At 46.6% G+C, this 16171-nt stretch overlaps 1 protein-coding gene across 1 annotated transcript in view; it reads right to left on the bottom strand.

The window, feature by feature from the left end:
* Positions 1-842: 842 nt before the first annotated feature.
* The window catches only part of TRIP4 (thyroid hormone receptor interactor 4), a 49639-nt gene continuing 34310 nt past the window's right edge, over positions 843-16171 (bottom strand). The window contains exons 12-13 of the mRNA XM_081169212.1: positions 7987-8089; positions 843-1301 (exon numbers count right to left, since the gene is read on the bottom strand). Of these exons, the coding sequence (XP_081025338.1) occupies positions 1234-1301; positions 7987-8089 (171 nt within the window). The 3' untranslated portion in view covers positions 843-1233. The remainder of the gene's footprint in view (positions 1302-7986; positions 8090-16171) is intronic.

The following is a 16171-nucleotide window of genomic DNA, read 5'->3' as shown; positions in this document are numbered from 1 at the left end:
TAAGAGTAGCAGGAACAGAGGCACCGTAAGGGTACGCAGGCGAAGAACCAAGTGCCCAGATATAAGACCAGCCAGCCACATGGCTATGATAGGAACAAAGGCCAGCTCTGCACACTTTACCAGAATGGCTGGCATAATAGCCTTTGTTGCAAGCCAAAAGTACCAAAAATTACGCTCTTGGTCAGTGCCAGCTATCTGTTTAGGAGAGCAATGGTAGCAATATCCATGCAGAAAAATGTTGGGCTATACAAGCATTTGACACTCAAGACAATGCAAAGATAGAGGCAATTCAGAGGCGAGAGAACCATTCATAACAGAGATAGAGCAAGTTTGCAAGGAGAACGGCACTTTGCTAAATATAAAATATTAAAGAGAATGGGGGGGCATCCATTTTATTCAGGCAGCAATATGTAGGATTAAAAACTTATGCACCCAGATGAGAAGGGACCAGTTATTCAGCTCTGTCTACTTGTCTAGTGCTAGTGGTCTATGTGTGTTCGTTCACATAAAAAACCAGAAGTGGTGATTTAAGATGACAGTTTAGTTCAAGAACTCAAGAGAGCAAGGAGCTGGCAGTCAACCACATTCCATCCCTGACACCTTGCCCTGTCCTTAGGCTTGGAATTAATAAGAGGGTGAAACGTAGCTCAAGTCCTTTGGCCCCACGCGGGAGATAACTGCAGCAGGCCTTGATGCCAAGCCAGTGCTTCAGGCACCTACAGCACATCTTCCTCCAAGCCAGTTAGCCGGAGGATGCTCTAACAGTCCAGCCCTCCCGCTGCAAAGTGATCTCGTCTGTTCCGTGCCCCGCAAGAAACAAGGCCAAGAAGAAAACAAAGCCAAACGATGCTTAGCTTTAATGCACAGGGTGATGATTTGAAGCTCTGGCACAGGCCCAATTCCGAAAGCACCTCTGGCTTGGCCTGAAGCCAGCCAAAGGCGGAAGAGATACTGCTAGCCCATAATCCCGGCCTCCGCCTCCAGGGCTCCCCACAGTGCTCTTTGGCCACAGACAACTCAGCACCCAATTTCTCTCTTTGATTGTTAATATTTATGCAAGCTAACAGAAATCCCTCCTTTGCTGGTGGATCCGTCTTTGTCAGTGCCTGCATTTTCAGAATGCCCCCTTCACGTATCTGGGGCCTCCGCTCCAGCAGCCTCAGTGATCAGGTTCAGATCCATTCTTCTCTTGCCTGGGAGTGGGGTGGGTGGGTGGTGTTTGTGCCCTCCGGCTCACACCACTGCTTTCTGCCTCATTAATCCCTTCTTGGCTCCCTGATGAATTTTCGAATCCAGCTTCCCTGTAAAAAAGGAAAGAAGCGGGGAGGAGGGGGGAGGAGTCTCATGAGTACTTGTTTTTAAAGGTTATTTGCAATGTAAATCAGCTGAAGGCAACAAGGTCTCCCCCTGTTAGTGTGCTGCTGTCACATCCAATTTTCCTGCTTCAGGAACCAGGCATTTCCAAACCCCACCGCTGCTGCCCTGTGACGCAAGGAGCTGTGAAGCATTGTGTCGAGTGGTGGGGAGAGAAAAAGAAATCCAGGGGCTTGGAGAGGGGAGTGCGGCTAGCGCTGCTGCTGCCACCACCTCCTCTGCTGTCGCAGCTGCAAAGAGGAAAGCAATCTCTGTTTGAGGGGAGGATACAAGCCAGCTGGTACATTCTGGGAAAGCTAAGGGACAATTGCCAGACATTTTGAAAGACGGGCGTGGGCAAGACGGGCAAGTTTATCCAGGGCCGCGAGCAGAGAGAGGGCAGTAGAGCAGCCTGGAAACAGGCATGGCCATTCTCAGGACAAAAGGCTTCGACACCTGTTAGTTAAGGGCACAGATAACAGCCTGAAAGCCCAGCATGCCAGGCGCTGTGATCCTGCAATTCCGTCTCATCTTCTTTCCCTTGGCAACTCCAATCATGAGAACCTACTTACATTAATGGCAGCTTTGAAGTCACCTCCCTGGTTCGAGTTATTGTGCAGCAACCAAGCTCACTGGAAAGCTCTTGAAAAGCCACAATCTAATCTGCCACATAAGGCTGTAAGATCCGTGGATGAAGGGAGGAAGACAAACTAGACAGGTAGACAGACCCTGCCAGTGAAATTTGCTTTTGTTGGCTGAGGAACAGGGTGAAAACGCTGCTGCTGCTGCTGATAAAATTCTGTACCACAGATAACACTTAGGATACAACAGGAGCCTGTTGCAGCAGAGCAGGCTTTCAAGCTCTATCCTTAGTGAGAGGCCCTCGAGGCAGGTTTATGGGTGGGGAATCAAGTGTAGGCAATGTTATCAGCTTAAGGGGGGGGGAAACCCTAGTTAGACTTATCCATGTTCCTGGATGCATAGTCCCATCTCAGAGACCATGAGCACTTCAGTCAAGAAACCCCCTTATAATAGAGAGCAATGAAACCTCTATCCCAGCTATGGGAAGCAGAAAGCAATGGAAACCTACAACTCCGAAATGCGGTAGTGGCTGCTCTTTCCATGAGGATCCACACCTGCAAGGCAAAGCAACTGTAGAGGGAAGGAGAGGCACAGCAACATCTTTTCCGGTCAGGCCTGTACCCTGTGCCATCACTAGACCAGGAGTGGGGACCTCTTCATCTTGAGGGCTGCATTCCCTTCTGTGCAACCTTCTAGGGCTCCCTGCCCATGGCTGGTTGGGGCCAGAGGCAAAAGTGGGGGAAACAACACCTGCAAATTTTACCTTTGCACAGTAGGCTATAGCATCTACACACATTCTCATCCCTCTCTCCATCCAATCAGGGTTCAAGGACACATTCCAACTGGGTCAGCCTGGATAGCTCAGTTGGTTAGAGCATTGTGCTGATAACACCAAAGTTGAAAGGTTCAATCCCTGTATGGGACAGCTTCATATTCAAGCATAGCAGGTGGTTGGACCAGATGATCCTCAGGGTCCTTTTCAACTCTACAATTCTATGGTTCTATGACGGCATGAAGCAAGACCAGTGAGAGATGTGGCCTGAGTTCCAAAGGCCAGAAATAGAGCCCTGCAGGGTTTAAATGGGCCCCTAGGGCCTGAAGTTCCCCACTTTGCCCTAGAAGTGCGGAGGTGGTGGGTGGCTGAGAGATCAAGAGGAGCATAGGAATCTAGCAAGACCATCTCAGGGGCATGCCCTTGAACTGCTGGGAATAGTGAAGGCAAGCTCTTAGGGCTCCCGAGCGAAGAAGCACCTGAGCCCTTCAGATCCTCTCAGACGGAGCTGTCAGAATCAATAGCCATAGTATTACTGGCTAAAACAGGATTAGCAATTCCTCTCTCCCCACTGCTAGCAAGATGGCACTGCCATCGTATGCAGCTCTGCACAGCAGATCAATTCAGCTTCTGTTGCCAAGATGGAACCAGTTCCAAATTCATATGAGCTCCCTGGCCAGGCTTGGATCAACTGCAGAGTCACTGACTCTAACAGTGAGGGGACAGGATGGAGGAGAGAGGGAGACCCAGCGACATATCAGTAAGCCCCTGCCCTTTACACCCAAGCCCTATCCTTTGTCTTTGCAGCTCAAGCATGCGCTCTGCCACCTCTTGTTTGATGCTATTTTGTACTCCTTAATCAGTTTGAAGCAGCAGCTGCCCTTGGCTCGCCGTCCATTGCTCTAGACAGGAACATTTGTCAAGAGGAGTCTGCTTGCATTGATCTCTCGGCTTGGTCAGGGCACCGGCTGACTTGAGACATACTCATCCATAACCAGCAGTTACTCATTAGCTGCCTCTGCACCCCTCAGACATGCACATGCTACTGTACAAGCTGAGCTAGACAAACTGATAGCTCACACTGTTCGGGACACCGCTCAGCTGAGCGTGGGAAAAGGAGAGCGAGTCCATGCATAATGATGCCAAAGCGATTCCAATCAGGCAAAAGGAGTTGCCGGCTGGAGGTTCGCTACCCCTGACCTAACGTTTCCTTGCACTCACCACCAAACTTCACCAGCCTTTCTCGGTTAAAAAGTTAACATCCAAAATGGTAAAGGAACACATGCCAGACCCTTGATTTTGAGGTTGTTAAAATCCCAAGGTGTGTGATTAGATTTTTAACACAAGATTCATTTTTATTTTTGTATTAAAAAATAACACTCAAAGCAGCTTAAGACCAAGAATTCTAAGCTGAAAAGAAAACCAGCCAGGTATCCTGGGGTGGAGGAAGAACACAAAGGTTTGAGTAGGGAAGGCCTTTCCTTTGACATACTTACCGTATTTTTCGCCCCATAGGACGCACCGGCCCATAGGACGCATCAAGTTTTTTTGAGGGGAAATAAAGGGGGGGAAATTATTTTTCCCCCCCAGGCGCTTGTGGGGCTGGCAGCAGGGAGAAGCGCTCTTCTCCCCGCTGCCCGCCTTCAGATCAGGTCCGGGGACAGCGGGGAGACGCGCTGCGCCTCCCCACTGTCCCCGGAGCTTGCGGGGCTGGCGGCGGGGTCTCCCCACCGTCAGCCTCCAAACCACTTCGGGAGACAGCGGGATGGCGGCGTTCCGCCTCCCTCTGTCCCCCGACCTTGTGGGGCTGGCGCTGGGGCTCTCCTGAAGCCTGGAGAGCGAGAGGGGTCGGTGCGCACCGACCCCTCTCGCTCTCCAGGCTTCAGCGAAAGCCTGCATTCGCCCCATAGGACGCACACACATTTCCCCTTCATTTTTGGAGGGGAAAAAGTGCATGCTATAGGGCGAAAAATACGGTTTCAGAAACATAGTAGTATTTTCCTCCACAAAACAGCCAATCTGAACATTTAAGTTGGTCCCAAGATTGATAGCTGGGATGTGGAAAAGCCTGTTAAACCCCAGTTTAAATGGGTAGCTGTTAAGGTCAACAGATATCCAAGGATGAAAGACCTGTGTCTCAGGCACAGGAAATCGATGGATTGTACTGCACATCAGCATGTCAAAGCAAAAATCAAAGAAATATCCTAATACTGCACCTTGGGACACCCACTAGCCCACTAGTATGCACTGTTCAAATATTTGTAGCATTCAGGATTTTCAGCGTGCAGCATCCCCAGTCCCTTTAAAAGTCTGCTATTGTGCCTGCATCTTTTATAACATAGGCAACAAAAAGATCTTTATGGATGGCACAGAATGGCCACTTCATGCTCAACCAACCATTTCATGCCCATGTTGTTCACAGAAATGAAGGTTTCCTCCAAGGCACACTCATACTGAGGCAAAAAATAAAGGTTGTTTCGTATGGTCCTGGCTTGACGTTCAGCAACAACTCTGCTTTATGGCAGAGAACCTCAGATCCTAGGCATGAAGTACCAAACCAGTCACATCAATAGCAATTCTTGATGGACGCTCTTTACTTAGATACATGAAATCGTATTTGCAAATGCATTTCCCCACTGCTCCTTTCCTCAAATGCCATCCCATGCGATGTGTTCACCTGCAGTCCCACTTGGGGCAAACATACCTTTCACAAGCAACCGAGCAGCACAGCAGAACACGTTTGCAAACCCATCTGCTTAAAAGGAGCAAAGACAATGTGCGGGTGTGAGTGACAGGGTGGGGTGGGGTGTGCAGCTTTTGCAAATCCGTTTCAGATAAACAGGAGCTGCGTGAGAGGCTGTTCACAAGCTCTTGTTCAATCCTTGCTAATTTCATTTGGACTTGAACTGATGGATCATATCCAAATGTGAGAAGATGTGAATGTTAGTCATTGTCTGAACTGGGCTGGCAAGGGATGCTGCAGCAAGGAAACATTAACGTTGCCTGAATGATTCAACTAGGCAAATGGATGCCATGCAAATAACAACTTTTGAGCTAACATCCAAGTAGAATTGAACTCTTTCCTACTGCAGCTCTGCCACAGTAAAACAAACAACAGGGCATTGCTGTGATAACAGCTACAGGATTCTCTGTCCCATAGCCTTATCACCAACTATTCTTGAATGGCCTGGAATGACCAACCACCACCACCCTCTCCCTGCAAACAACAAGCTTTCCTGTTGCCTAACCTCCCAAGAGGGAGAAAGCCTAGGGAAAGTGATGAGAGAGCAGGGGACGACTCAGGCAGCCTCTGGCACGGGCAATCTCCTTCCAGTCTGTTAGGCTGATCCCTCCTCGAGCAGGAAACTGTCGCTTTGGAAAGGACAGACTGTGACATATTTGAGAAGGGTTTGTACTGGCAGCAGAAGTGCACATTCTGCTTCACAGAAGTGGGGGTGGGGGATCCCAACCTCATGCTTGGCTGTTTACTGCAAGCCGCAGAAAAGGAGCCGGTTTGATGGACAGGCCTGGTGCCAGCACACAGATCCTTGGGCAGCTGCTACGGCCCCAAGCAAGACCAACCACTGGCATCTGTCCTGTACATGCTCCCCCCCCCCTTAAAAAAAGAAAGGCACCGGGTGCCTGGAAGCTGTTATTATAATTTCCCACAATGCCCCGGAGTGATGCTATGCTGGGGCATTGTGGGAAATTTAAAAAGCAGCTTCCAGCTGCTTAAACACTCATCTAGAGCACTGCTAGCACCTACCATGGAAGCCAGCCAAACTAGGAGAGGGCACTTTGCCAAGGACCCTTCAAAACTGGCCTTCTTGGTTAATGCCATTCATGCAGGACTTCCAACAGCAAACTCCTTTCTAGAATGCAGATGGATCCACAGGGATGGAGGGCAGGCAAGGCCCTGAAATGATCAGAGCCAAACTGAAAAGCTCTGATCATTTAATCCTGGTGCCTGCAGGAAGCTGATTTCACAGTAAGTTCCCAAAACCACCATTCCAGCTCGTCTAGCCCTCCCCAATAAATACGTTGAGGTAAGCCTCCTTGCCAGGTGCATCCCTCTTAAGGGTTGTGCAGCCACAGCTGCCAAATCTGTTCCAACAGCAAGAGGCCCACTCCCTTTGCGGGAAACAATGCTGTGGCATAAGCCAGGAAACCAAGCCACATAAAGACATATTCAGCTCTGTTTCTACTGTAAACACAGGAGTGTGAATAATTTGCTCACACTCTGTATATCCAAGGATGTACAATGAGAAAGAGGCAAAACACTACAGGGATACAATAGCAGTTTAACCATCAGTGGGGAATGGCAATGATTTTAAGCTACGCTTTCAAGGATTACACTAACATTGGCAGGGGAGGGGCTATGTTGGTCCATGGGGTTGCAGGGGAATCTAACCAGGACACTATTTATTAGGACCAACTAAAAATGATAAAGAATTACGCCAGCTTTTGACATTCACATCACCTTTCCTCACACTCAGTGCTGGTAGGGGACCAGCCTGCGACATGTTATAATCTTAAAATAATCTCTCTCTACGCCTAATCACAACTCTCTGGGTCCTTTGGAAAGCGGAAAGCAGAAGAAAAAATATGCGGCAGCCCTTAATGGTAGACGATGCTGTAGGTACAGAATCAAAAGAAGCTAAATTGGGTAGTAATAGCTAGTGGTTGGACGGCCAGGAACTAGAAAACATGCCAAGCCCTGAGTCACAACACACATGCCGCCCAGGCCCTCAGGCCAAAATATACAACACTCCATTGTTCTTTGCAGATTAGCTACCAGCTCACTAAACCCATTATGAGAAACTATTGGCCTGGTTCAGACATAACAATCTTGGTCCAATATTGCCCAAACATGCCCCATAGATCCCTCTCCTTCCCTCAGGCTATTGTGGGTTGTTAAGCCAAAGTTTCCTGTGCCATCTGAACAAGGAAGCTCATTTAAACACTGCCTCCATTTGAAGCAGGATGCTCAAGGAGAAGAGGGGAGGGGCAGGGAAAACACGTGACTCATTCTGTCCAATAAACTATGGTTTATCGAACTCATATTGTTAACAGCTAAAACCAGGCCAGCTAAAACTCAGCTGCCCAGAGTGGGCAGGATATAAGTATAAAAATAAATATAGGTTACTAACGACCACTCCTTATGCAATAATTTGCTGCCAGGAAAGCCTGAAAGAAGGGAACCACCAGAAGGGCATTAACCAGCTTACACCCGCCCCTCCCCAATGCCCAGCAATGTGGAATAGAGAAGTAGGGCTTACAGATTTTGTGTTTGCCTTTGATGGGAAACTTCAAAATCATCTCCTGGGCATTAGAACAGATGAAAACAAACGGAGAAGCTGACTCCTGGCTCATCTGCGGATACTAGAAAAGAACAAAACACACAAAATGGGTTAGCAACACCGCAATGAATTATGAGAGAGAGAAAGAGAGAGAATTGAATGTCTAAAAGTTACACAGATCAGCAAAAATATGCTTGAAGCAGCATAGAGCAATTTGGAATTTAATTGCAGGGAACAGCTCGTTGGCCGTAAGAGCTCTTGAGGTTTATTCAGAGAATAGCCCAGGTGTAAGCGGACCTGCACTGCATACAGACAAATTCAAGCAGCTAGTTCTTAAGACAGGAACTATATGCCTGAAAATAGAGCTTCTAAAAGATCTTACATAACAGGGCTGCTGCTATAAGGGGACATGACCCCCTCAGGGAGATTCCATGCCCCTAACCCAAATATTCCTTAAGTTTGTTAGCTTTCATTCAATAGCAAAAGCAAAGAAAAAACATAAGTCTTAGTAGCAGCAGTCTCCAGCCATTTTATGCAAAGATACCAGAAAAAAAAAGCCTGCGGGTGGAATTCCATCTAATTGCTCAGTAGGAATCCTATCGGTGTCCTAGTCAGTGACACAGAATCATAGAATGAGCACAAAAGGAATTAGAATGGTCACTGAGGGCTAGGCATTTATTTTAAAATTTTAGAAAGTCAGACGCTGTGAATTTTAACACAGTTAAATAACCACCTTAGGCTACCTGGCTATTCTGCATTTCCAGCTTCACTCTCACATGCCCTTAGGACTCTCTCATCACAAAATGTTTGCCTACAATTCTGTGACACGAAGGCATAGCTCTGTTTGACTAGGCAGTTTGATGTGGCAGAAGCCAGCCCTTCAGAATGCCCTATTTATGGCCGTGATCCTAGTCACACTACCCTAGGAGTGAGCCTTACTGAGCTGAAAGGGACTTAACTTCAGAGTATTTACTTTCTTATTTACAGTATTTATTTATTTAATTTACATCCTGCCCTTCAAGGAGTCTGGGGTGGCCAACATGTCAATAATTTAAAAATTACCAGAAAAATAATAATCTAAAAACAGTTATCGAAGGGTTGCCAGGAACAGTGTCTTTCAGCCATCAGTACATGCAACTGTGCTGTAAAATGCAGCCACGTGAAATATTAGCAGATCAAACAGCCCCTGCAAGCTACTTTCAGATCTCCAAGGGGGACGTGGAATGGCATGCTCAGTACAGAACGTAACGCTTTCAGAAATCTGACTTTCACTTCTCACAAGGGGAGACCAGAAAGGGATGGACTCTTAGACAGACCTCACAACTGGCCTTTCCCACAGTATGATGAGCAGAGTCGGCCTGAGGACTAAACAGCAAAGGACACTGATGTGCGAGCTAGATCAAAGCAAACCTGCTAAATAAAGATGAACACAGAGAATCACCGGGGACCGAGTGATGAGGACTGAGTGACAAAAATGCCCAAGAGAAAAGGTGCTGGCTGGCTAAAGGCAACAAAGAGGTCCAATTTCAGTGGTTGAGCACTTGTTCAGTACATGCAGACCACTGAAATGGGGATGGGGATTACAACTCCCATCGTCCCTGATGACTGGCTATGCTGGTTGAAGCCGGTGGGTTCCAAGTTTCCCATCCTTGAATTAAAGGATCTCCGATGGCCAGCCCACAAATGTTTTCTAGCATACCAAGACCCCCCCCCCAAGTACTTAACAGAAGGGCTGGGTGGTTTTATTTATTTCTAACATTCCTACACTTCTCAACAGCAAAAAAATTTCTCTGGGCAATTTACAAGTAAAAAATTAGAAGTATAAAGTACAGGTTAAGAATAAATCCAAAAATTCAGGACAAAACCAGGGGCAGAGTGGCACTGGTGCAATAGATCTAACAATATTTATGACTGAGAAGCCAGAGAAAAGAAAAAGCTATTCACCAGACATCAAAGGCAATAACCCAGAAAAAAGGACGATTGGGGTTTCGGCAGGATCACTGAATGGGTTAACAAGTTATCAACAGCTGTACATACTTTGCACAGCAAATAAGCAGTATTAAATGAGAACAGCAAAGCTAAGAAGTTTGTGTTATTACCAAGGGCTGCCTCTCTATACAATCATTATGCTTATCTCAAATGCACTTCAGTGTTGCAGAGATGTCCAGAGTCTCTTTGTATTGTGTGTATACACTTGTGTCTGATGAGAAGACTCTAGTCTTATAAAAGCTTCTGCCACAATAAACCTGAACATATATAAAGGAGCTGCACACTTTGTTGAGTTTGTATGATTTATGAAAAAAATAATGCAGCGGCATGCATACGCTGCTTTTGCATAATTTCTGCTACTCTGTCGAGCCAGAAGTGGGCATGGTAAACAATATAGGACACCCGTGTCTTACTCTCTGAAAATCCAATGGGGAAAATCCAACGGGGAAAGGAGCATAGTTTAGTAGCACAGCAAATGCTTTCCATACAGAAGAACCTGAGTTCAATTCCCAGAATCATAAAATCACAGAACTATGGTGTTGGAAGAGACCCAAGGGTCATCTAGTCCAACCCCCTGCAATACAGGAATTTCAGCGAAAGCATCCATGACAGATGGCCATCCAACCTCTGCTTAAAAACCTCCGAGGAAGGACAGTCCACAAACTCATGAGGAAGACCTGAGACAGCTCCAGTTAAAAAGATCTTAGGTAGCGGGACTAGGGGAAACCTAAGGCTAATACAGTGGTACCTAGGGTTACAGATGCTTCAGGTTACATACGCTTCAGGTTACAGACTCTGCTAACCCAAAAATAGTACCTCGGGTTAAGAACATTGCTTCAGGATGAGAACAGAAATCGTGCAGCGGCGCCACAGCGGCAGCAGGAGGCCCCATTAGCTAAAGTGGTGCTTCAGGTTAAGAACAGTTTCAGGTTAAGAACAGACCTCCAGAACGAATTATGTTCTTAACCCGAGGTACCACTGTACCCTGTAGAACAGCTGCTAGCCAGAGGAGAAAATACTGGGAAAGATGGGGCAATGGACAACAATACCTCAAGGACTGCCTCTTTCCATATGAACCTACCCAGACCCTGATAACCAGCATCTGAGGCCCTTCTTTGTGTGCCTTGAGAGGTCCAGAGGGTGGCAACACGAGAACGGGGCCTTCTCTGCAGTGGCTTCCCATCTGTGGAATGCTCTCCCCAGGGAAGTTCACCTGGCACCTTCATCATAAACCTTTAGGAACCAGGCAAAAACGTTCCTTTTTAACCAAGCCTTTAGTTGATCAGACTGACATCCTATGCCCTTTTAAAATGGGGTTGGGGGGGTTATTGGGTTGTTTTATTTTGATTATATATTTTGTGGTTTTATATTTTGATTTTGTTCTGTGAACCGTCCTGAGACCTCCAGGTATAGGGCAGTATATAAATTCAATAAATCAACCTTCCCCCAACTTGGTGCCTTCCAGATGCTGTTGGACTACAACTCCCATCATGCCTGATCATTGTTATTGCTGGAGAAGGCTGCCTCAAGATAGGTAACCTCACAAGTGGCTTCCCTTGAGATGGATCCAGAAGCTGCCACTGCTGCAGAACCCTGCAGCCTGCATGTTGAGTGGTGCGTCTGGATGTGCACACATTACACCTGTCCCAAGGGAAGGGTGCTGTCTGCTGATAAACTACTGGGCCACGTTTACATTCCAATTATTGACAAAGCCCTGAACAACTAAGAACCAGATGACATGAAAGATCACTGCCCCTTATGCAGAACAGTTCAATCACTGAGGTCATTGGGGAAACCCTGTTAGAAGCACAATGCCCTATAGATTGTTGTAGGGCCGTGACCAAGAAGTGGGCATTTTCCAAGGCATCTCCTGCTATATTAACCAGTACCTTAATCAGATACTGCTTACACATTTTCAAGTCCACCGCCACAGCCTTATGGGCTAGAGCTTGTGGGGTTTTTTTATTTAAAAGAGAGGGGGGGAAATCGAGGTTTTGTTATTCAGGACACCCAATTTGGTGCCCAATATCCAAACCCATGCTTGCGAGATGTGCAACATGCACGCAGCCCTGCTTCAGCCAGAAACCTGACCTTGGTTTATTGATTGCTAAAAAAATCAGTAGCCAAAAAGCCATCTTCGAGAAGCATACTACTCCTCAATGTATATAATTATGTCAGCATGAAGTGCTCTCTCCTAATGCCAAAGTGCAATGGAAGGCAGAGGAGGGCAGGCAGATTGCACTCAGAGCTGTGGGGGAAAGCAAAGAGCTCTCCGCATAGCCACTCGAAGCCCTTCTTCTTTACCAGTGCCTTCACTTTGCTAAAGCTTATCTTGGCAACTATCTGGGTCAGAAATGTGTGCTTTTCCCAGTGCTGGCACTCCAGCTGTGCGATGAGCAGCTGTAAGCGTGCATTAAAACTCATGCCTGCAGTCGGGAAACGGGTTTTTGCAGATGGCATCGGATGAAGTGGGCTCCGGTCTGGGAAAGCTGCTGCCACAATAAATCTGTTAATCTCTAAAGGTGTCATGATGACACCTAAGCTGGCTTTGCTTTTAACATGGGGAATGCACATACCTCTCTGATCGCCAAACAGTAAGGAAGCTTAGATACTAGGCCATTCAATTTGCTTCTCTTTGGCTGTCCCTGGCAGGAGGTCTCCCCCATCCTCCCAAAAGCATGGGACAGTTTCCAGCTAGATGGAGCCATTCAACTCTTCCTTTCCTGGAATGCCTGCCATTAAACTGCTGGCATGCACACTTTTGCAAGCAGATACCAGCTGAATTGGCATATTTCAGCACTTGGGCATCTCTGCTGTGTGCTGGGAGTGGATGCCACAGTGGAGAGTAACCAGTTGTTGCATAGATCCAACATACCATGGGGCACAACATTCTAACCCAACTCTCCATTTTCTTCCTCCCCAAAAGATGCTAACTTCCTTCATTCAATCCATAATTTCTATTATGCAATTTACTGCCACAAGATGTGGCAATAGCGATTACATCAGGGACAGGGAACTTGGGGCCCTTCAGATGTTGCTGGACTACAACTCCCATCAGCTAATGACAACATACCCAATGGTCAAGGACGATGGGAGCTGTAGTCCAGCAAGATTTGGAGGCCATAAATCTTTTGCTCTTGGTGTAGATATCTAAATAGAGACTCAAATTGTTATAGCCTTCCCAAGCAGAAGACTACACTTTGAGAAGCAGGGCAAAGCCAGCTGGCTTGAGCCAACATCCAATTTCTCCAACACAAAGTGAAGTAATGTTGCAGTGGGTACAACCGGCTGCTTGTGCAGATTCACAGATTCAGTAAAGCAGGGCAGGGGAATCTGTAGCCCTCCAGATGTCGCTGGAGTCCATTGGCATGGCCAAAACTCAGGGATGCAGGGAACTGCAGCCCAGCACTACATCTAGAAGGCTTAATACAACAAGACCCTCTTTCTCAGATATAGCTATCAATTTTTTTGTTTTGCCCTGGTTCAAAATCTCAGCTGCAGATTCACCACCAGGCTGCCGTCTTAAGGTAAAGGTAAAGGGACCCCTGACCATTAGGTCCAGTCATGGCCGACTCTGGGGTTGCGGCGCTCATCTTGCTTTATTGGCTGAGGGAGCTGGTGTACAGCTTCTGGGTCTTGTGGCCAGCATGACTAAGCCGCTTCTGGCAAACTAGAGCAGCACACGGAAACGCCGTTTACCTTCCTGCCAAAGCAGTACCTATTTATCTACTTGCACTTGACATGCTTTCGAACTGCTAGGTTGGCAGGAGCAGGCACCGAGCAACAGGAGCTCACCCCGTCGCAGGGATTCGAACTGCCGACCTTCTGCTCAGCAAGTCCTAGGCTCTGTGGTTTAACCCACAGCGCCAGCCGCGCCCCAGGCTGCCGTCCTACACACCTGCAAAAACACTGATCTAGATCTTGCACAGATGTAAGGATGAACAGGATCATGCAGATGACACCCTTCCAAGCACAATAATAAGACATTATACTGTGAATTCTCCAGAAGACTAGAAAAGGTCACATGTGCTAGAGAGGAATGCAGCGTTACTGTGCTTTTTCTTCGGCTGGGTGTTTTGTGTGACACAAAGCATACAAACCATGTACACTATCTTGAGCTCCTTGGAGACCAGGTGGGATACAGGCACAGTGAATTAAGACAAACAAAGCAGATCTCCTCACCTAAACTCAGATAAAATAGAAAGGAAGAGACAACCAAGGTGGGATATAAAAACAAACAAACAAATAAGGCAATAGCTCCAATGCATTCATTTAAAGCCGTGGGGTGAGATTTTTAAAAGCCACACAGCCTGTGGTGTGAAAGTCTGCTAGGTCAAGCTGAGACAGGTGAGAAAGGAACTGTGCAAAACCACTGCCACTAATAGTCATGGATTTGGTAATCAAAATGGCTTTGCTAAGAAGGAGGGGGAAAACACACACACACACTAACTGCCTCAACTGCTGAGGTTACAAACCACAGCCCTACTGTGCTGCTGAATGCAAGCAACATCTTCCCTGGAGGCTGTTGAGAGCTTCTATCTGCTGCTTGCAGATAACAGAAACATGCTGGCAAGTGGTTTGGCTGCTTTGAAGAGGAGATGGACACATCTTAGCCAGGCTGCTTCATTTCCCTTTCATCTCGCACTTATGCAAGCTCCTTGTCACTCTTCACACTGCCCACCCTGAGCAGGAAATCAGTTGCAAGCATGATCAAGTCGGGAGTAGGAGCAAAGGAGGCATCTTGGGGGCGCAGGGGAGACAGCCCATGCCCCTCTCTCAACAAAAGGCTTGGCAAACAGTTCCAGGTCTGTGCTACATACGTATATCCTTGCATACGTTGGACACAGCTGGAACAACCCAGACTTTTATCTTTTTTTATAGCTTATCATTGAGAAGGAAATATTTTCCAAGGCAGTTTACAAACACAAGCAATAAATAACCACAACAACAACATTGAAAAGGTTCACAAAAGGAAAGTAGCAGCAGCAGTGACAAGAATTCATAGAATTGCAAAGCTGGAAGGGAGCATGAGAGTCACCTAGTTCAACCCCCTGCAATGCAGGGATCTTTTTGACCAACAGGGCTCTCGAACCCATGACCATGAGATTATGAGTCTCATGCTCTACCAAATGAGCGATCACATCAAGGGGACTTTTTCAGTGAGTTGATATTTCACATTTAAATGCTGGGCAAGACGCTGCAGCTCTGGAATTTATGCTATCAGGCATCACCCTCAACCGTCCATCCCTCTTTTCAATAAAGGGGGAATTAAGACTTACCCAACAAATTAGGCACTTTTTTGCAGTCTAACATACTGATTCCACCTGACCCCATTTTTTTGCTTGTTTTGCTTAGACAAAGAGTTCTGTCGACCCTGAAAGCTTGCTCTCTTCCTAATATTTCAGTTGGGCATTATGAAGGTGCTGCCTACTATTACTTTAGGATTTTTGTCCTAACACAGCTATCTAGTTTAAAAATAAACTAAAACCTTAGTGTGTAGAATGTACATGGATAGCAAAGGGTATAATTAGTTCTTGTTTCAATTTTGTTCATCGGTTCTAAATGGCCTCCTCATTGCTTGAAAGCTGTGTATCCTCTTGGATAGCTGCTAGCTGTCTTCCATATGTAATTAATGAAAAGGGTGTGATTTATGCACACTTTTTTCTGAAAACAGGCAAAATGCTTTTAATTAAAGGCAACCAGACCAGATACTGAGCATATCTAGCCACACTGACATGTATTATTTATGGCATTGCTTACCAACAGAAAAATATAGCGGTATTATCTATTTTAACTCTGTAAGTACAGGCATAGAGATGTGACTGAATAAACATAAATGATGTGAAAGAGACATTTTCTCAAAATATATATGTTGGCTACTGAAATGAAATTATGGAAGCAATCCACTCCCTTTTCAGGACGTAATGATGTCGTTTTTAATGAAAGAAGCACATAATATGATTTCTCTCAGGCTAGAGTTTTCTGGCATTCTGCATTGTTTCATCCAACAGTTGCGCAAGAGGAGGAAGGCCAGCAAGCATTCGGAAACTGATCCACAGGACTGACCTGTGTTGAGCAGGAACTGGAAACCCGTGACACTTCAACTCTCACCAACCTCAACCAGCATGGCTGATGGTCAGGGATGTGGCAGTGTGGTGTGGAGATTTATATTTGG

This window comes from Podarcis bocagei (genome assembly GCF_964188305.1).
Source record: "Podarcis bocagei genome assembly, chromosome: 14".
NCBI lineage: Eukaryota > Metazoa > Chordata > Lepidosauria > Squamata > Lacertidae > Podarcis > Podarcis bocagei.
This window is presented reverse-complemented; position numbering and strand designations above follow the sequence as displayed.